The sequence below is a fragment of the Onthophagus taurus genome, chromosome 7, assembly GCF_036711975.1.
Source record: "Onthophagus taurus isolate NC chromosome 7, IU_Otau_3.0, whole genome shotgun sequence".
Taxonomy (NCBI): Eukaryota; Metazoa; Arthropoda; class Insecta; order Coleoptera; family Scarabaeidae; genus Onthophagus; species Onthophagus taurus.
In genome coordinates, this window is record NC_091972.1 from 29,702,521 (window position 1) to 29,725,222 (window position 22,702).

The 22,702-nt window shown below is 31.0% G+C and overlaps 1 protein-coding gene across 1 annotated transcript in view; it reads right to left on the reverse strand.

The window, feature by feature from the left end:
* Positions 1-22,702, reverse strand: part of LOC111420161 (cell growth regulator with RING finger domain protein 1-like) — a 78,565-nt gene that overhangs the window by 41,922 nt on the left and 13,941 nt on the right. Inside the window, exon 2 of the mRNA XM_071197253.1 lies at positions 15,430-15,581. Within this exon, the coding sequence (XP_071053354.1) occupies positions 15,430-15,581 (152 nt within the window). The remainder of the gene's footprint in view (positions 1-15,429; positions 15,582-22,702) is intronic.

A 22,702-nucleotide genomic window follows, 5' to 3' on the forward strand; every position in this document is an offset into this window, starting at 1 on the left:
GAGTGTATTTATTTTAAAATATAATAAAGAAGGGTTTAAGAACACAAAATTTACAATAATGACACGAAACGGTCGAACGATCAATAAGTCAATAACCTAACCTTCAAATTTAAAATCAAAATTGCATATGTGTGAACTTTCTCGCATTCAACCAATCACGTGCAAGGCCAATCTGATGACAAATTTAAAATACTCCTCCTGGTTTAAAAACAGAGTATAGTACCGTAATATTTTCTGAATTTCAATCTACGAAAACATTTTACTTGTCATCTCGTTGTGTTGTAGTATCAGATAAATGATTATTTATTGTCAAAGTAAAACATATTGAAAAATAACAACATACAAATTATGTAAGCATTGCTTGGCGACAAAACTTTACAAACTGTGCAAAACTTTAAACACATTAAATTTTGTCGTTTACAATGTTTTACAAAAAACATCAAAAAAACATGACTAGGTATTAAATTATTATTTGGTACAGGGTTTATTAAAAAGTCTTTAAATGAATAACAAAGACTTTATTCTTTAATTTTTTTATTATTATTTTTACCACATCGTTTCCTTTTAATTTTATTGCATTTATCCAATGCTGCTTCCGCATCAATCGAGGTGTACTTATTATAAAGCAACAACAACAAATCGCTTTTTCTTCAAATCGCTAGCAACTCTTCCACTGTACACAATACAACGCTATCAAAAATATTAGTATGTCAAACCTGGTCAAACCAGTCAAACTGACAACTCAAAAAATTGCCAAAATGGGTTCTGTAATCGAAAGCAACGCCATTAGTGATAGTATCCAGAATTAAACGTATGTTCCCAACACAGAGTAAGGCAGAGAGAGTTAGCTCACCGGGAAAATGATAGGCCATTCTCTATCTCTTATTATCACATCATAATACCGATATTTTCTCTTTGTCATCTTGATAGAAAGCCTTAGTAGATGGCGTACATGTCGTTAGTAATATTACAGAAAGCTGTTGACTTTGTTTAAGCGGTTTTGACATTTTATGTATGTCACATGTCACACAGTCCTTTTGCGTTTATTGTCTTATTTGTGCTTATTATCTATTTTTGCGTTGTATTTTTTACGAATAATTTTCGAGAATAATTATTGTAAAAATGTTTTGCATTGTGTGTGGATGTAGCGAAGATGAAGTTGGAAAATTATTTTGTTTTCCCAAGAATAAGGACAGGTTAGTATTTTAATTATATTAATTTTTAATTTCAATAGTATTCAAATTAAGTATTCAAATTTTTGATATAGTAGACGCCACGAGAGCTGGCAGTAAGTCATCATTTTCCGCTCTTACAAATGCCATACGTAGTTCACAAACCGCTAGAGAGTAATGTATGTTGGAAAGAGATAGCATTAGTTTAATATGTCTGCTGTACAATTCAAATGGCCACGTCGAAAAAGTACGTCTGTTCTTCTAAGGGATGTAACTCTATAATTATAACCTCAAATCGGAACGTCTTGTGAGCGTTGTCATGAATCTGTTAGTGTTTTCACAAGCCGAAAATGTTTTCTTTGAAAGGAAAATCATTAATTAATATCTTTGACAATGTTTGACATATAATCTCCATTACTAACATAACCTACATTTAAATGTATGTGGTGAAATAATCTAAGCCGTACGTCCATATCTTGATTCATACCATTTTTAAGCGATCTGTCACTGCCAGCTCTTGTGGTTTCTACTATAACACCATGTCACTTAGGGTAAGAAGCAGTTGGTGGTTGATAACCAACATTTATTTGTTATAATGCTTTTTTGTTATATGTACTTTATCAATTGAAAATCACAGACAAAAAAGGCCAACCCAACCCAACCTGTGAGGGTCATCCCGGAGAAGACGAGGACAGCGGTTTTTAGTGTAATTATATTGTAATTTAAATATAAAATTTTAAATCGCCAATGGATTTCTCTTTATTTTGCATTGAAATTATAAAATTATAACTTTTTGATTTGAGGTGCTTTTTATTGGTCTATTAAGCTGTAATTATTTTGGCTTACGCAAGCTAAATATAGCTTAATAGATCCACAAAAAGCACATTAGATCAAAAATATTTCTGTATTCAAATTTTAAATTAAATAAAAGATTTGAATTTGGCGCCAATTGCATTTTTGCTTCTCACAGCCATCTACATAAGTGTTACATGATGAGTGAGAGAGACCGGTATATATTGGATCTCGCTTTCACAATGGAGTTGGCCGTCTGGTAGTAGTCTGTGGTTCCCAACTTCATTAATACGAGTGACTGGTGCATGATAAAACTATCAATAAAGTTTTATTTTAAATGACATTAAAATGCCAAAATTACAAAGTTGTTCTACTATGTTGCCAAATGTGTTTTTCATGAAGATATGATAATGAAAAAATGTTAAAAACAAACTTTAAAGCTAAAGAAAACAACTTTCACAAAAAAACTAATTTTCAAAATTCTTTTTATTCTAAATTACAGTTTATTCATCAACAGATATTGAATATTAATGACTATTTCATTCATATCGTGAACAGCCAATTGCGAGTATTTCAGCGGTTATTTGGCCGTAACCATGGAGAACGATAATACGAACCTTTGTATTATCGCTGTAATACGAACCTTTGTATTATCGCTTGTTTGACATTTAATTAATTTCGAGACATCCATGCATGTTTCCATAACAATCATATATTATACAACAAGACGATCGAAAATACTCGATAATATGAGACGTATTGCCTGAAACACCACGAGACCGAAGGTCGAGTGGTGTTTTTTAAGGCAATACGTCGAGATTCGTGTATTTTCGATTGTCGTGTTGTATATGGCTAGACTATTTCATGAATAAAAAATAGACATATTTTTAGAATTTTTATATTTTTTTAATAAATTACATTGATTGTTATGGAAACATGCATGGATGTCTCGAAATTAATTAAATGTCAAACAAGCGATAATACAAAGGTTCGTATTACAGCGATAATACAAAGGTTCGTATTATCGTTCTCCATGGTTACGGCCAAATAACCGCTGAAATACTCGCAATTGACGGAAAACCGCGAATTCTTATTGGCTGTTAACGATATGAATGAAATAGTCAATGTAATTTATTAAAAAAATATAAAAATTCTAAAAATATGTATATTTTTTATTCATGAAATAGTCTAGCCATGTACAACACGACAATCGAAAATATTCGAATCTCGACGTATTGCCTTAAAAAACACCACTCGACCTTCGGTCTCGTGGTGTTTCAGGCAATACGTCTCGTATTATCAAGTATTTTCGATCGTCTTGTTGTATAATATATGATTATTTATGGACGAATTATCCGAATTTTGAGAACCTCATGAGGACGTATGAAGTATGGTACAACATTGTAAAATTAAGATTTTCACTTTAGAATCGAACGAAGAACATTGTGTACATTATCTACCAATTTCTAAACACCTGTAGATTTGATCATCTTGTTTACTTATTTACAAATGTTAGATGAAGAATAAACTTTAATTTTCAGCTAATTGTAATGTTAAATACTGAAAAGTAAAAGAAGAAACATTCCATGTAACATGACCATGAAGAACAACATTTCTTATAGATTATGAATTAAAAATAAATTAATAAAACTTAATATTTTTTATGGCTGAATTATTAATACTTAATACAACGCAATATACTGTTAAACTAGCAACACTGTTTACGGCCTCTATATTACGTTTTTAATATTTTACTTTTAGCTTAACAAGTTTAAGATATTTAAGTGCTGATTACCATAAGCCTGAAATTTCGGAATTTGTATGCATTTTATAAATGCGTGTTTATTTGTCATGTTCATTACGATAATGACACAAAATGTTTATTGTAATAAAGCTTATACAAAATCGCAACTCTGAAGACTGTACCAATAATAATCGGTAATCACCTAATCATCCTACTTTATTGATATACATAGTTGATTGATACATACTTCTCACATCCACATCAGATCAGTAAACATTGGGATAAGTTAGGGCCAAACTATGTTGTAAGCCTGGATCAGCAATTTTTAATCAATAAATCTTTTATTTAATACTCCGGCGCAGATTATATTTAAAGTATAATTACTTAATCCACTCTATAGGAATGAAGTGCGTATGTTAAGAAATTGTTGCAGATAATTGTTAAGTATCAATATAACATCCGTTACAAAGGAACATTTTTAAGCATTAAAAGATTACCAATTACTATACAGTAGAACTTAATATGTAAGGGTGGAAATATGATTGTGACTGTGTTGTGTTTCTTAAGGTTCAGTTTCCTGTTGTTAGAATGATCGGTTGGTATTGAATCATATTTATTTATGATGTCTAAAAGACTTAGGGCCGGTTCAAAAGTCGCAAGATAAACTTGGGATAAATAGTTCTCGGTATAAATTTAAAAGTCAATTATCGTCAATTTAAAGATCGATATATCGAGAACCGGTAACCTTTAGCAAAATCGGTTTATATATATTTTGCTAAAGATACAAGTCTTTCATAAGAAGATATTTACGCTTAAACCGCCGAGGTCGCTTGCGGGCGAGGAGCGTGAATTGATATATCAACACGAAATTGTCAGCTTTGAAGGATTTTAACGCCTCGTCTGCAAGTGACCTCGGCGGTTTGAGGGTACATGTCTTCTTATAAGAGACTTTATATCTTTACCAAGCCATATAAGAAACGATTCCGCCTCAAATCGCCTAGGTCAGGGATAGCGAACCAATGGCACGCGACACAATATTTTGTTATTTTTTTACTACGAAAAAAGTGTGAAGTAGGTATTATATGACGAGCGAACGCAAGTGATCCCTGCAATCTACATCACGAGTTTTTATTGCTAATGTCGCATAGTTTATTTATGCATAACATAATAGTGAATATTTGATTTGAAGTTTATTTGAGTTTTATCTATGATTTTAACTGTTATTTAATATGGCTAGTACAGCAAAAAAACAAAAAGTGTAAGATAGAAAGAGTATCAGAGAACTTCAAACTTGGTGGACAAAGAAATATGGCATGATTAGTAAAGGTGACAAGGCGGTGTGTTTTATGTTCTGGAACATCGTCTGTGAAACGGCATTTTGAAACAAATCACAAATCCGGTAGTCAAAAAAGCGAACCAGAGCAAAAAGAATTAATTGCAAGTGCATTGAAAGACAGAAATAAACCGTCAACATCTATGACTAAATATGTTCGCAAAAATTGTTGCAAGTTACGCGGCTACAAATGTCATTGCTCGGCATAGTAAACCTTTTCAACAGGGAGAGTTTTTGAAGGAAGTCTGGTTAGCATGCGGTTTTGATGATTTCAATAATAAAGATAAGATAATTCAGCGCATCAAAGATACTCCTCTGTCCAGAAACACAATAAAAGAAAGAATCTTAAAACTGGCCGAAAATGTATCAGATCAACAAAAAATTGACATTAGCTCTGCTTCTTTTATATCGCTATGTCTTGACGAAAGTACTGACGTCGCTAAATCTGCTCGTTTATCTGTTTTTGCTCAATATTACGTTGGAAACGTCATTAAGGAAGAATTAATTGCGATCAAATCGTTGCTAACAACTGCAAAGGGCACTGATATTTGTACGGCTGTTAAAAATTCGCTTGCTGAAAAAGAAATTGATTTAAAAAAATTGTTTCCGTAACAACTGATGTTGCTCCAAGCATGGTGGGGAAAAAATGGTTTCATAAGTTTATATCAAACAGACGTAGAGCATTCGATTCTTCAATTCCACTGCATCATTCACCAACAAGCCTTGTGTGCTAAGAGTGGTTTAACATCTCTTGATAATGTAATGGCAGTGGTCACAAAAATTATCAACCTCATCTCGTCGCAGGCTTTAAAGAGGAGAAAGTTCGATGCTTTTCTAGATGAAGTCAACTCGGTGTACAGTGGCTTACTGATGTACAATAATGTTCGCTGGTTTGAGTCGCGGGAACGTACTTCAAAGATTTATTGATTGTTTGGAAGAAATCAGACTGTTTCTGCAAAATGAGGGAGAAGTTGAAGAATACCTACAGTTGTTGGATGTTATGTGGCTTTCAAAATTGATATTTTTTACAGACATATGCCAACATTTAAATAAGTTAAACATGAAGCTTCAAGGCATAAATAAAACAATTATCGTCATGGTAGATCTCGTTCGCGCTTTTGAGACTAAACTGCAAGTTTTCAGGAACGATATTATCACAAGAAACTACAAGTATTATCCAAATTTGAAAAATATATCAACGATTTGGAAATACATGAGAAACCAGACGAAGACCAAGTTACCGAAGAATTTATTTTTGTGATTGATTCTTGAATCAGGGAATTTTCAGCGAGATTTTCTCAGTTCAAAGAATTATCGGAAATACTCAAGCTTATTATGTACCCTGATGTGACGTCATTAGATGTGACGTCATTAGATAAACTGAATTTGTCCCAATCGGATTGGTTGGAAATTGAAGAATTTGAAATGCAGCTGATTGATTTCCAGTCTAGTTCAATATGCATTCAAAAATTTATTGAAACAAGGAAAGAGTTAGAATTAATTAAAACAGAAAGATTGACAAGTAGTATAAGTGAAAATGTTAATAACAAAATTTTGGAAACATGGAATGCGTTACTAGACACATCTAATTGTTTGAAGAAGCTGGCTCATGCTATTTTAACAATATTTTCATCAACCCATGCCTGTGAGTCATTATTTTCAGAGATAAATAACATTAAAGATTAACATAACATAACATAACATTAAAAAGAAACAGGAATAAGCCATGCGGGAAGAATTGATTTTTCAAGTTATTATACCCTTAGTCTTATATATTTCATCAGAATTTGAGAAGTATTGAAACTGTGTTCTAGTAGATTTTCTGATATATCTATGATGCTCTATGTTCGACGTAATTATAATTTCTGCCACCTTTCTATTAAATTAACCAACTGTTTTGCCATGATAATAGCTATTTAAATGCTCTGTGGCTAAAGACTGGATTTATCTGGTGATCAAGTTATGCAGCAAGATGTAAAACTGGCCCATAACACATTAAATTTTGTTGTCTCATCATGATAATACTTCTAAATTTTTCTATTTCGAAAAGTTTGATAAAGATTATCAAAAAGAGAAACGCAGTTTTGTTGTGTCTTTTTTAAAAATGGCATACTTCTTAAGTTTACTGCTTAGTAAACAAAACAAGTTTCAAATTTTTTTGTTATAGTTATTACAACTAAAACCACACTACAATAATGCAATCAATTCTGCCAAAATGTATAACATTATTAACATAAATACGATTACAACGAGTAATCATAATAAGAAATTCTTGGAAAAAACTTAATAATAATTCCATGTAACGTTTAATAAACCAAGGATTTTTTTGGTTATAAAACGACATTAAGTATAAATAAGGGAACAAAATAGTTTCAACGAAAAAAATTCCCTGCTTCTGTAAAAAAGCTTTCTGAAAATTTCATTTCCTTTAGAGTCAACAGAACAAACGAACTATTAATCTCAATTAATAACATTAAATTAACTTATTACTGGAATACAAAAGAAAAATTTAAAACTTAGATTGATTTAGAACATTAAACAACATCAAAATTTTTTTAAAACAATGAATACGTTAAAATCCAAGACTAAAATAAACTTGCCAAGCAATCAAAAATGAAAAGGCTCCAAAATAAAACAGGCGCATAAGTTAAAGGTCTAAAAATAATTGTTTGTTTTAATTCGGTCAATGTCAATTCCAAGTTGAAAACAAGGAAATTGTAAATGGAACAAAAATTTTTGGCACCAATTCTTAAGTCTGTTTACCTTTTATTAATATACACCACTTCTAAAAATAATCTCTTATCATTTATCATACACACGTTCTTCGTCTAATATAGAGACAGTGCCAAAATTAAAATTACAGAGCGTATCAACATAATTAATGTGAGAATAACACACTTTTTCTTTTTTGCAAGACAATCTCGTTTATATAAGATTTATTGTAATAGTTACAAAGGATCTTGAAAATTACGTTAGAATATTTGAAAAGAAGCATTGCTTTCGTAAAAAAAGTAGACAAAAGAAACGGCTTTGATGTTAAACCCGGCGAGAAGGAAATCTTGACATAAGGAAAATTGAAGGAAATAGGGTTAAATTGTGATAAGTTTGGAATAAGGATTAGATCTCCTGGAGCTTTGATCATTTCTTCGAGTTTAATTAATTTCATTAATTCAGACTAATTGTAATTTTATGTACTATTTTGTTTATTTCTGTTAGTTGACCCTGAAGATAATTTTAGGAGATATTAGAGTTAATTCTCATTGTAGTCCATAGTCGTCAAAAAATAAACAATTATTTGTTTTTATTTTCGAAATCCTGTTAAGTTAACTGAAACTTCATACTTTTTTAACACAGCGAACTTCGGTTCATTTGATGTAAGTGTCATCTTGTGCACAAATTACGTTAAGGTGTAAGTTCGCAAGTAGCACGTTTTGTAGTCATTCAAATGCAATTACTTGCGACATCAACATGGTTTATATGTATAATTTGAGTAAAATAATTTAATAACTACTAAAAAAGAATATTCCTAATCGTGCAGGCAAACTATCAAATAACACGAGTAAAACCGTCACATCGATTACTTTTTTACATCGTTCACTAATGAAGCGTGGAGGTATTTCAAATAGATGTTTGTAAGTTATTTGATATGGCAGCCTTTGATGCCCTCGAAAGAAAGAAAAAAAAGGTGCATACAAAGCAATCTGCAAGAAAGAAGCAGGGTTGAAAAAAAAACATATTTTTTTAATTTTATACAAAACATATAACATGTTTTTTTTTGTTTTTAAATTTTATGTTTTAAATATATAAAACTTAGAAAGAAACATTGTTTAAATCATATTTTTTCAAACATAATAACATAATATTAATTGAAAATGTTTGATCTATTATTCTACTAAATAATAGATAACTTACTTGAAGTCCGACTCTGTATTAAACTAAAATCCCCGAAATAAGAAACCCAATTGCAATGAGGAACTATTGGCCTGGAGGAACTACAGACTATTTATAAATTCGTATTGCAAGTTGGCTATCGTAATAACGTCTACTGTAAGTCATTTTGTACCTGTGGTGTTCTTTTTTTGAAAAATGTCGTCTACGGGAAAGAAGAAAGATGCCATTTGGTCATATTTTGATGTTTTTAAAGATAATAACAAAAAATCAGTGACTGCTAAATGTAAAAAATGTAAAGTAATTATGTCCGGACTAGTGCTGCGTATGAAGAAACATATTCAAAAATGTGTTCCATCTGAAAATTCTCAGCTGCCAATGTCAACTATCTATGATTCCGAGTCAGACGAGGATTTAACGCTAGATGAAATATCCAAAACCCAAAAATATACAAGCGATGCTTACCCAGATAATAATAAAGGTAACTTTGAATTTAAAATTTTTATTTTTTCGGTATTACGGTGTTTTTAACACTCAAGGTTAAGTTAGGTTAAACCTAACCTTTTAATTAAGATTTGATTTCACAAAAATTACTGAATAAATCTGTTTTTTTTTTCAGTTTTTTTTTTATGTCAGCGTCAGCATCAACACTGATAGCACTTTATGTATAAATGACTGTGACGTTGTGATGACCCCAAAACCGTCTACTTCTAAAAGCAGCATTTCAAGCTTTGTTATTCGAACCAGCCAATCAGAAAAGAATAAATTGGATCTACAAATAGCCCGATATTTATATGCAACAAACACATCATTTCGTGCAGTTGAACACCCCGAATTCAAAAAGATGATATTTGCATTACGTCCTGGATATAAGCCACCAAATAGGAATTCTCTTTCTACCGACTTGCTTGATAAGGTTCATAATTCAGTACAAAGAACAATTAAAGAAAATTTATGCAACAAGAAGGTTTGTTTATCGCTTGACGACTGGAGCAACGTTCATAATGTAATGAACCTATAATAGACGTATGTGTCACAGGTATAGAAAGTGAATGGGTGCATCTGATAGAGTTGGAATAGTCACATTTATGAGTATTTATTACAGCTACTTAAAAATTCAATTAAGAAGTGTGAAGAATATAATTGTAAGGTAACTAGTGTATAGTCACAGACAACGCGAATGTGACCAAAATGAGAAGGAATCTGTTTGAGGAATTAGACAGGAAAGATATAATAACTTATGGTTGTTCAGCCCATATATTGAACTTACTTCCCCATGATATAGAAGTTATAGGAGTGCCAGGAATGAAGAGTAATATCAAAAAAAATTGTAAATATTTAAGAGAAGCTGGTGGTTCTGCTTTTGTATTGCCTCAGGATGCTCGTTGGAATACTTTATCGGACTGCTTGGAAAGTTACTTGAAAAACTGGTCAATGTTATTCAACGTTTGTTAAAGTATTGATAAAGATATAATAAAGCTTGTAAACGACACCAATTTAAAGACAAATACCCAAGACTATTTAAAACAATTAAAGTTTACAGCAGTTGCTTTGAACAACGTCCAAAGAAACACTTGCACTATAGGAGAGGCTACAGAGATATGGCTAGAACTTTTAGAAGCATTCGACGAGACTCAACAAGCAAATGGAGAATTTTTGGTAAGTGATACGAATAAAGTCAAGGGGCGTATGTAAATGGCTTTGATCCCAGCTCATTTTTTGGCAAATTTGCTTGATCATCGCTTTAGAAGAAATAAACTTAATCAAGAGCAAATAGAAACTGGCATGGAATATATAGATACCTTTCATCAAGAAGCATTGCCAATTATTATTAATTACCAGGCAAAGTGTGTACCCTTTAAACCAAATATGTTTTCTAAACATCTAATTGGGAATGTAAAACCATTGGCATGGTGGTGTTCTACGAAAAATATAAATACGACAGCATTTGAACTTGCTCAACAGCTTTATACAGCTATTGTATCGTCAGCCAACATAGAAAGACTCTTCTCATCATACGGTTTAGTCCATTCAAAACTACGTAATCGGCTAGGCAATGTCAAAGCTGCTAAGTTGGTTTCAATTTTTAAAGAGCTTAATTTCATCAGTGATGACGTGACTGATCAGATATCCGATTGATGACTTAGATGACTGAGACTGAAAGAGTGTGAGTTTTTATAGTTCTCTCAGTAGTCACATTGCAACTGAAGTATAAGTACATCAAAACTTGTACAGCTTTAATCGCATGATGGTTTAACTTACAAATTCCGTCTGTATTCTATTCAACTTTCCATTCAAAGGTTTCGATATCGAACAAGGCAATGATTGAACAATGTTCTTAATTTAGTTACTATTAATTGGAATGCGGCAGTGTTATCTTGATCGTTAAGAATTCTAAGAAAGTATCCTGCTGTCAAACCCTGGATACTTCTTTTGAATATTGAAAGCACTTTTCTTCAAGATATCATCTAGTTATGAAATAAACATGACGTTTTATGAAATTTAAAAAAGATGTCTAAAACCTTGGATAACTATCTATATTCATTTTATATTCATAAGCTAATAATAAGAATAACTATGGTAACAAAACACAAATGAAGACTCCTGCTCCATACTGTAAAACTCTTGGGGGTATGGCTGGATTCGGATATGCGTTTTAATACACATATCAATCACTTAATTAGATGTTCGTATGCCACGCTAAAGTCTTTATACGCCAACCGTCACATTTTAAGCACGTAAAGTAGAGCCTTGCTCACTGACACGTTGATACTTTCTCGGTTTAATCACTGCAACGCTGTTTATGGACCTCATCTGCGTGCAGATGCTGCGGCACGAGTCCAACGAGTCCAGGGGGCGTGTCTCCGTTTGATATTTGGTATACGAAGTATACGAAAAGTAAGTAATACGAAATCAAAGGATCTCTTACAAGTTGCCCGAGATACGATGGCTGAGTATGAAAGCAAGGAGAATTTTTCATGAGGGAGTATTATTTTTCAAAATTATTATGTTCAAAACTCCGGCTTACTTGCACGATAAAATCAAATTTAGAACGGACGTTCATAATATAAACGTCCGCAGAAAGAACGGCCTGTCTATCCTGCCTCATAGCACCCAACTGTTTAAAAGGTCTTTTTCTTACAGAATTGCTGATTTTTGGAATTCTCTGCCGGAAGCTTTGCGCTCTAAACAATCAGTGCCTGCCTCCAAAAAGGCATTTAAATTACAATTCGTGTTTTGATGTTGTTTGAAAAAACAATTTTGTTTTTGTTCTTTTGTGTTTTGTCAAGTTTTGCGTGTTTTCTCGATTTATCTGTTTTCTTGTTTTCTTCTATTCTCTTCTTATTTATAGTATTTTCGGGCGATTGTGAAAATCAGAGTTGTTTATCTAAACCTCCTCTGACAATCGTCCGAGTTGACTTGATTTAATTAATAGTATTTTTATTTTGATATGTTATTATATGTTTGAATTAGGTTTTTGTTATCAAGTCAATTGTTATTAAAAAAAGACAAGTCTTGCCCTAATCAACTTTAAATAAAGGATACATATACAAAAAGAAGATTTCACTAACAAAAAAATAACATAACCAATTGAAATATATGAAGACGCTCAAGGATAAAACAGGTAGACAGATGAGGCTCACCTTGAACAGATCTCTTATTGTTTATAGATGCTAACTCACCTTAATGTTAGATTCTTACGATAAAAACTTCAAGAGTGGCTGCGTCAATTGGTGATAATAACGGCGATGCGTTGGCCTTGTCCGAGACTTGGCTGCGAGGTAACGATCGAGGACACAGAAGTGAGCGATAATTTGCAATATTTTATTATATCTTCTTTTACGAAATTTAAGCTGTTGTGGGTAAGAATCCACAATGGTTGTTATGGTCTATGTGATGGCAATAAAGATTTCGGTTGTTGGTTCTCAGAGTATTTTTAAATAAATCCGCTTATGGAGATCGCCAATGAATTAATCTTACTACAGTAACTCTTTACACGATTTCTCTTCTTTTACTACATATTTCAAATCTTAACTTCTATAGCTATATGAAATGGTACGAGAGCATTTTTAGCTCTATTGCAATGTTGAATATAAATATCGATTTACTCTTGATCAAACAATAAAAACTGTTTAGGGTCTGATGTAGACACAGTGTCTATTTTAGGTGTCTATCGTAGAGGTCGCTCATCGCATTTAGACAATAAGGTTAAAGCAAATTAATCATATGTTGTATAAACTTTTATAATAGCAAATTGTATGATAGAAAGTAATTATTTATATCATTAGCATCTCGCAGCGAGGGTGGCGCAGACTTCCCTTTATTACCAGAAAAGTAAAGGCACCTCAAAACTTGAGAATATCATCTCTCTCTAATCGTATTGTGAGGATAGTTTTCGTTCACAAAATGGGCGGGATCTTTTGAAGATTTGTATTTAATTGTATATACTTTTCATTTCTTAATTTTTTTTTTCATTTGCAATGCACCATTTACATAATAAAGTTATATGAGAAAACTGGACAACCAGATATTTTCTGGCACCATACCAATACAATATGGCTCATGAAATTGGGATTAAATATTAGAAATGTAGTTGGATTGAGGGTTAAAGAATCCCTCACCAATTAAATTCTTTTGAGGTAACGTTCGATAAAAATTATTTACGATTTATTACATACCTCTATATCTTTTCGTATATTTAAATCACATTACATAATCGGTTGCACAGTCTACTGCACTTAGTTTATTCATCCATGTTTATCATTAAAATCTGTATTAGACTTTACGTAATTTTGTACAAAATTATTAATAAAACTTATAGATTGATAAATAATATACGTAATTACAAAGTTTTATAAAAATGTATGTATGGATGTCTAATTTATAACAAGATTTTTAGAAATGTTAACTAAACATCATTGAGTAAAACAAAAAGAACGCATAGTGGCACAAATTTAATTTTCAATTCAAGTAATATATGTTTATACAGGGTGTCTCAAGTAACTGGTTCGTTAGAACTTTTTTAGGTTCCACTATTCGTACAGTTTTGAAATTTTGGTATTATGACAAAGAAAATTAAAATAATACTTTTGTTTAGTAATTTAAAATTATACCCCTCTATAAAATAATGTGGGGTTGCAAAAATAGAATCCCAGCGAATAAAAAGAATACCATTTTCGAATAATAACACAAGCAAATGCAAGTTAACTAGTTTTAGCTTTTTTGTACATCTAGTTTTTTTTAAAGCATGTATGTCCTAAGGGATGGTTGTTAGAAATTGATTACCCCGATAACAAAACATTAAGTTTTACGTAGTACAACAATTATTATAGATTAAGAGAAGAAAACATCAACCGGAAGAAGTATTGCTTTTCTGTTTGTTAATCAAATACACCAATAGAATTTTGATATAACATATATAAAGAAGAAGCACGCTTTAAATAATAATTTGATGTAAAATAAGACGTTGGATTAATCAAATTGTAATACTTGATGTATCTCAATTAGATATCGTTTGAGGAAGACACTTTGGAGAATATTTAAAGAACAGAAGAAAGTATATAAAAGAAAAACGAATAAATCATCAAACAAATAGATTTTACTATTTTTACTTTTACTATTAAAAAGATAGTGATTGTTGTTACATTGAAAGTGACATTCTCATTGATATCACTTCTAGATGAATTTAACAAGATGAAATAAAAGGATTTGAAGGATTTGAAAATCAAAAAGATCTAATAAACGGTTTAAAATAAGAAAGAAATCAAACGGAATAATCCTAACTTATTGTCATTCAATCATGTATACATGAAAAGAATTTAAAGGTAACATAAAAAGACGTTCCTTAAATAGCAATAGGATATAAAAAAAAACGCAAGTTTAGTCAAATTATGATCCTTGGTAAATCTAAATTATGTAGCATTTAAAGGAATACCAAAAAGAATACATAAATAACCTAACATACGATCTGAATAAACGATTACCTATTGATCGACAATTTATGAATTTCCTTGATTTGAAAAGTGATTGCTAATCAAACGATAAAATATCTTTCAATGCATGTCATCTCTTGCAACGAAGTAATTTATGCGTGATATCTTGCCTGGGTACTTGCTTTACCGTGGTCATTAAAAATCATTAAAACACCGCTACAGTAAAGTTCACTTAGCGGAAATGGATATTAGCAATGCCGGTTTACACAAAAAACACATACGATGTGTCTATAATCTGTTAAATAAATATCTGTTTATAAATATGTTAACATATTTTAATACATATTGAAGATTGACTTCACATTTTGTACGTTTTGTTCACTTTATACATATGAATGCAGCCGATACATATAAGCGATAAATTAAACTTTAAATAAAGTTTAGTAAAGTAAAAACTTGTATTTAAGCATGGTATCTTTTAAGCAAAGAAATTGTATGTGTAACAGTCGTATAGGAGTTCTTTATAAACCCATATAAAAAAAAATTTCTATATTAAAAAAAAAATACCTGCATATGAAGAATTTGTAGTTTCTAATAGTTTAAATGTAAACGGTATATGGACTTTCATCATGTTCATTTGTGGTATTCTAGCTTGCATATGATGTATGGTGGTTGGGAAAACGATTTCATCGCCGTGCACTCTCAGTACCATCATGTTTCTGTAAAAGAAAAGAAAAGTTTTGAAAAAGAATTTCAAAATCCATTTTATTTTGAACAATAAGAGCATGTTTGTTATTTTTTAAACGTGTTGTTAAATAAAGATAATCGTGTCCATAATTCTTATCTGTGTATAAAATATTTATTGCATGTTGTAAACAACTTTGATGCTGATGACCATGGAACGTACTTTACGGGTTATTGGCTTTCGTCGTATTGCATTTTATGCAATATTTGCTAAATATCTTAATACACTAATTTTTAGAATGATTTTTTTAAACTTTTCAATGTAAGAGCGTATCTTCATTTATGAAAACACCAACGCAAACGTTGTAAATGGAACTTGTTAACATTTACATACTAAATATTGCGAAAATTATACGACGAAGTACAATTATGTAATGTTTCAAAAAACACTTAAAATCTGACCTACCATAAAAATATAATAAACATAAAATAAAAATTGTGTCAAAATCAACCATGTTCTATCAGAGTTTATTTTAATCAGTGTTAGAAAAAACGTTACAATCAATTTTAATGATTTATAAGATTTTACAAAATGGAGAACTTGCAGATAAATTTATTCATAAAGATTTATACATCTATAGAAACGTTTTCTTTAAAAATAATTGAATCGTTTATTTCTCAAAGAAGACGCATCCTTAAGTGCAGAGAGGCATTAACTGAAAATATTCCTTATACACAATATAGCTACTTTAAATTTACGTTTAGTATTGAAACGGATTAAGTCAATTGACTTATATCTACAAGGTCAAATTGGAATGGGTCCAGTACATCAAAAATGTAAAAGGAATGGTTATTGGATGTCAACCATCAGTTTTTCAGCTTTGTTATAAAGTAGCTCTACATTTATTAAGACTCTACATTTATTGACATAAAAAATTTAATTATTTAAAATTAATAATGTCAGTATTACTCCCATTAATAATCCACAAAGTAAAACAGTTAACATAACTCGACACATAACTGATCCTTCTGAAAGAAAGGAAAGTACAATAAAGTCATTGTTATAGATAACGCTCCATACCATAGCGTCAAAAGTGAAAAAGCACAAACATTCACCTGGAGAAAAAAAAACTTTCGCTTTCCTTCAAAAAAAGGCTTCATTTTCCATCTTAATCATGATTAAGGCCGTTCTGCTTATCTAATTCTAATAATCTAATGAGATTCATAAAATATTCACCTCAAGCTATCGTCAGAACTAGAATAAAGAAAAAATCTTCAAAAAGGACCATATTGGGCCAGTTAGAAAATTATATTTCGTTTATTTTCGATTTTGAAGAATCGTGATTACCAATTACCAAAGTTAGGAGTTATTTCGAGAAAAACGCGATTGAAGTTCTTATAACTATTAAGTTGTGGAAACTTTGAAATACAAGTATTTACAGTTAATTTGCTATTCTAGGTCCTTCTTACAGGTACATATCATGCAAGATTGCCCTTTCATCTCTGCGATGCGTTGTGTTTCTTGCGAAATTGGACAAACGTATTTCTGATCGGATAATGTGGATCTTATTGCCGTTGTGCATTTACAATTCTGCTTGTTGGCTAATTTTTATTCTCATCACATCCATAATCTTTATAATTAGTATAAATCCAATTGCACCTTCAATCACGGTTTTTGAGTTATAAAGAGTTAAGTATTTTAGAAGTATTTGAGTTGTGTTTATAACTCAAAAACCGTGATGACTAGAAAAATTCAACGTGTACCATTGGATTTCGGATAGCCGAGATACAGGAGGTGTCTGAAAATAGTAAATTTCAAACACTCCCTGTATATCAAAAACGAAGAGGGCTATGAAAATTTGGTTTGCGCCATTGTAAGTTTCACAAAAAAGTAGCTCAGGTTCGCGAAAGCCGCATCTTTCATACTAACTGAGATACCCTGCAAAACCATCGAAATTTGGACACCTGTATGTACACTGGTGAAATCAGTTTTTGTCTATTACGTCACATTTCCTAGATACACCGCAAAATCAAAAACAGTACTGGTGAACATCGACTGAAATATAACAAACAAGAAATACAGAGTCAGTGTTTTAGAACTTAATATTATTTTATATACAGTGTGCGCAAAATTATGGAATATATTCAATAAAATGCTTATGTACGCATTATTTTGCAAGAACGGCGAAGCAAGTCTATTTTGGTTTTTCAAAACACACATTTTGAGCCCATATTCACTTCCCGATAGTCATTTGTTTTAAGATCAAAAAATCGAAACGATGTCATATAAAGAGACTTTCTCAATAACAATCTTTTCTCAAGCAAAGCAATCGATATTGGTCTCAAGACAATCTTAGTTGAAATGTACAAACAAATAATCAAACAACCTTATTTATACCACCATACGTTAACAAGTCATCGTGACCTGGAATCTTCTGCAGAACAAACTTCCTGAATGTTTTGCCGGACGCATTAAAACGAACGATGTGGTTTTAACCACCTCCACAAAACGCACAGATAGTGACTCAATACCTGAACCGCAAGTTTCCAGGACAATGGATTGGTACAAATAAGAGTATGTAATAATGGTGAATTGGTAAGACGATTCGAATTGTGCGTGCATGAAAATGGAAGTCATTTTGTAGTTATTATAAGTTTTTTTTGTTGTACCAATTATTATTATGAAAAATTTATTTAGTAACCTAAAATGTAATTCTGTTTTTTAATTTTTGATTAATATTTTATTATTTATATTAGAACATAATGTTGTGACCATTTTGTTGGTTTATATGAATAATTTTATTTATACAGCATGATTCAAAAAACCGCTGACAGACTTCTAGAGTAAATAATACATGAAAAATTAAGATGAATAGTCTCAATATACATGAGATAGCAAATGCCTCCTTAACGAGATATAGCGGGTCAAAGCTTCTTTAAAATTAAACATTATCTGCAATAAAAAGCCCTTTTTTTTAAATATTGTCTAATAAAGTCTGTCAGCAGTTTTTTGAATCATCCTGTATACAGGGTGTTTCACATAATAACCGACACAAAGCAGGGGCATGTAGAGGACAATAAATTAAGACGATTTAACGCAACTTATCTCTATACTAAGTTGTACCCCTGAGGAGTTATAGGCCTTTTTAAAACATTGAATATCTTCGTAGTACATAAAACTAGAAAAAACCAAATTTGGTATACGTTATCAGTGTACCGAGGGTATTAATTAGTGGCAAGTTAAGACCAATTGAGGTATTTCAAAGAGTTGATTAAGGGTGATGGTCCCCTAAATATTGACAGATTTTTTTAACCTTTTGGTGGATTTAATTTGAAGGGCTTGCAAAGATAACATCTGATAACTGGTACGACTGTGTTAACAACGTCTTAAAAGTAGTAGATATGTACCGGCTGGATGAATGATGTAAAAAGCTTGATACTAAGTTTGCAGTCAATACGACAAAGTGTCGAATCTATTGACTTCTACTACGATAAACAAAATTTCTACTTTTTTTTGTCATAGTCTTTGCTCAATTTAATTGTATTCGACTTTACAACTGAAGCTGTCTCTATGAAACCATAGAGCATTAACATAATTTCCTTTTCAAGTATTTAAATAAACGTTTCCATTAAAAGTTATTGTGTAAATCATAAATAAATGTTTAAATAAATTTTTATACAAAAAATTATATTTTATTATAAATACAGGATGATTCAAAAAACCGCTGACAGACTTCTAGAGTAGAAAATACATGAAAAATCAAGATGAATAGTCTTAATATACATGAGGTCGCAAATGTCTCCTTAACGAGATATAGCTGGTCAAAGTTTCTTTAAAATTAAACATTATCTGCAATAAAAAGCCCCTTTTTTAAAAATATTGACTACGCCATTGCTAATTTTGTCAAACGAGCAGTTTGAGCTTAATTTTTGATATATTACCTGCCCTAGAAGTTTGTCAGCGGTTTTTTGAATCACGCTGTATATTATAAAAATAGTTTTATTATAAATTTTTGATATACTTTCAATCATGTGGTTCAAGACAAGGACAAATAGAGAAAGTTTTCGTTTGTGCGAAACCCGAGGTACTCCTCCCAACTGCTTCCTTATAATAAAAAATAAACTATAAGTTGAGTAGGTATTGTAATGTAACTTCTAATCACTAGATTATAATTAAATTTTCAAATTACATGCAAAAATTTGTAATATTTCGATAATTTTTAGCAATCAATGGCAAGCTTCCACAATGGTAGCTATTGAATTGGTATGTAGATAATTTTCGTATTATTATTATTTTCGTACAATATCGATGCATTTACTTTATAAAAATTTCTTCAATTGCACTCCAATATTCGAGACAAAATCTAAATTTTTATTATGTACCTACAGTATAAAATGTATAAAAATACATATTTTTATATGTACAAAATTTTGTAGTACGCTAAGATCTCTTACATGCTATTATTGCGAGTTTAATCGATTTTTCAATAATTTTTTAATAAATAATATTTAATTGAGGAAAAACAAGGAACATTGTTTCATTATTTCATTATGCAATGTTGAATGGCAGCGAATGTTAACGAATTAATGTGGTTTAAAAATACGACGTCTGCAAAGATCACAACTTATTTATTTACTAAAACCAAAACCACTGCCAAAAAAATAAACAGTTGTCTACAATAAATTAAATTAAACAAGTAAATTGTTAAAATACCTAATGCCTAGTCAGTTAAGTGTTCAAAATATGTCTATTACATTCCTTCACGATTCTCCGAACAGATTCGAGATTCATCGTTAATTAACTTAACTCTGTAAGACTTCAAGTTTCAGTTTGGTAAACTCGACTTTTCGAAAATAGCTAATGAAAATAGTCTTTAAGATTGATCCGGTGAACGAGAAAATCACTTAATACTCCCTTGACCAGTAAATTATCTAGGAAATACCTCATCTAGATAACGCCGAACATATGCAGCAAAATGAGCTGAAACTCCATCTCGTTGAAACCATATCTATCAAATTGTCTTCAAATTGGATTCTCGGTACAGGTTCAATTTAATTTCTAAGAAGCACTTCGTACATGTCAGGTGTTCAGTTTCCTTCAATAAAGGAAGGTCCGATATTACCTGACAGTGAGTATCACGTATACCTGGCCGTATATTTAAATGTTGTGGTCTTTGAGTACAGTTTTTACGTATCCCGTAGGGATTTAGATCATTCCAACACCTTGCATTATACCGATTTACACTCGTTGATAACACATATCTTGTTAACACAATTCTCGTCAGTTGCAATTTTTTCTATCATTATATCTAATTCTAAATCAATGTCATCAAAAGATTGCTTCTGTAGTAAGCGTGACCTCAGCTTAATTAAACTAAACCTAATTAAACCAACAATATTGTCTGTACTATCTGGTATTGTGTGCTTTTCAACTGCAGCTCAACATACATCTATAACTGATTTCATTTGCAATGATATTATAAAAGTTAAGAATTATATCATGTTGTTGCAATAATCTACGTGAATAACGCGACGTACAGTACCCCAAGAGATCCTCCTCAGTACTGAGGAATTCAGTTCTTAATATTTTTGACTTTCTTTTTGAATAGTTTATAACAAAAATGTAAATATATAGCGATAATTTTAATGTAATAAGTAGACAACATTTTGCTATAAAATATTTTCCTTATAATTCTAGTACAAAAATAAACCCATATTGATGAACAATGTTGTATATCTATCAACTAGCGACTTATATAACACCCGATTTACCACTATCTATATGTATATTAACTCAAAACTTGTGTAAGATGGCGGTAACTATAGGCTAAATGCACTAGTAGGTAATTTGAACTACGCTTTTTTTTGCAATATTTTACTTTTACAGTTCATAGCACATTATCTCAAATTTACCTCGAGCAAAGAAAAACCTGATTAAACATATTATTAAATAAATGACTTGATATTACAAGCAATCCCTAAAATCCGACTGAAGGATATTTTGTCCAAACTTCCTTAATAATAATGCTTTTAGAATTTCATTTCATTTAATTTCAAAGTTGAATTTTTCCCAATTTTTCGATATTTCATCTGATAGTATTTAAATTTATTATACGTCAAACAAATTGAACATTTTTGGGTCCACAAAACGCCTTGTTTGCGGGACAAGGTGTTATTCGACAAACAGATATTTTTTTCTAATATATAATAACTCAATTACGTGAAAGTAATATTTATTAATTGCTTTCCTTATTTTTCAAAATAGAAAAATATTAGAAACTTCCTATTTTTTTAAGCTGTAATCTTTTATTTAATTACACCTATAGCAATAAATTTAATAACTAAAACATATAAACAATCTATTATAGATTATTTATTCTATTATAGATGTGACAAAATTTTGAAAAACAACATGTTATCTACTACATGTCCTTGATATTCCTTTTCACCTACACTCTTATCTTAAAAATTTCAATTAAATACAAACAAAATATATTAACCGTTTGAGTCCCAAGTAGCGCGGTCGCGTTCCTCAGGTTTTATGTTGAAAAATTCCATTCAAAACATGTAAACAACATTTCCTGTGGGTGCTGTGGACAACAGAAACCGCGATAGCGATGCTCTGGATTAGTTCATTCAATATTAAAACGAACAAAATTTCACATTTAATTATGCATTGTTTTTTATGGAGCAGAAACATGTTACATCATCACCACTAACTATATTAACATGTGCAGTAATTAGTCAGGGCCTTATAGACATACAGGGTGAGTCAATAGTGCGGGGACGGAAGATAGTGGCTATACTATTGAAAATAAAAGAAATGTTTTTATGCCATCATATATTACCATCAAAGCTGTATCGATTAAAATTATTTTCAGCTATACAGGGTGTTTCACTATTCCAGGACCATACTCAACTTCATTTTTTTAAATGGAACGCTATGTATTTTTTTACATATTCTGATTTGCTGTCTTAAATGCTACGACTGCATATCTTGTTTTTAAATTTTGAATGCAAGGTTGCCAAGTTATTATTTTTTTTGTGAAAAAGTTTGAAAATTCAGGTGGTCACTTAAAATTCGTTATCTGCATTAATATTGAATATTGAAGATTGCAATTTGGGGTGTCGATAAACAAAGCTTGGGTCTTTCGAA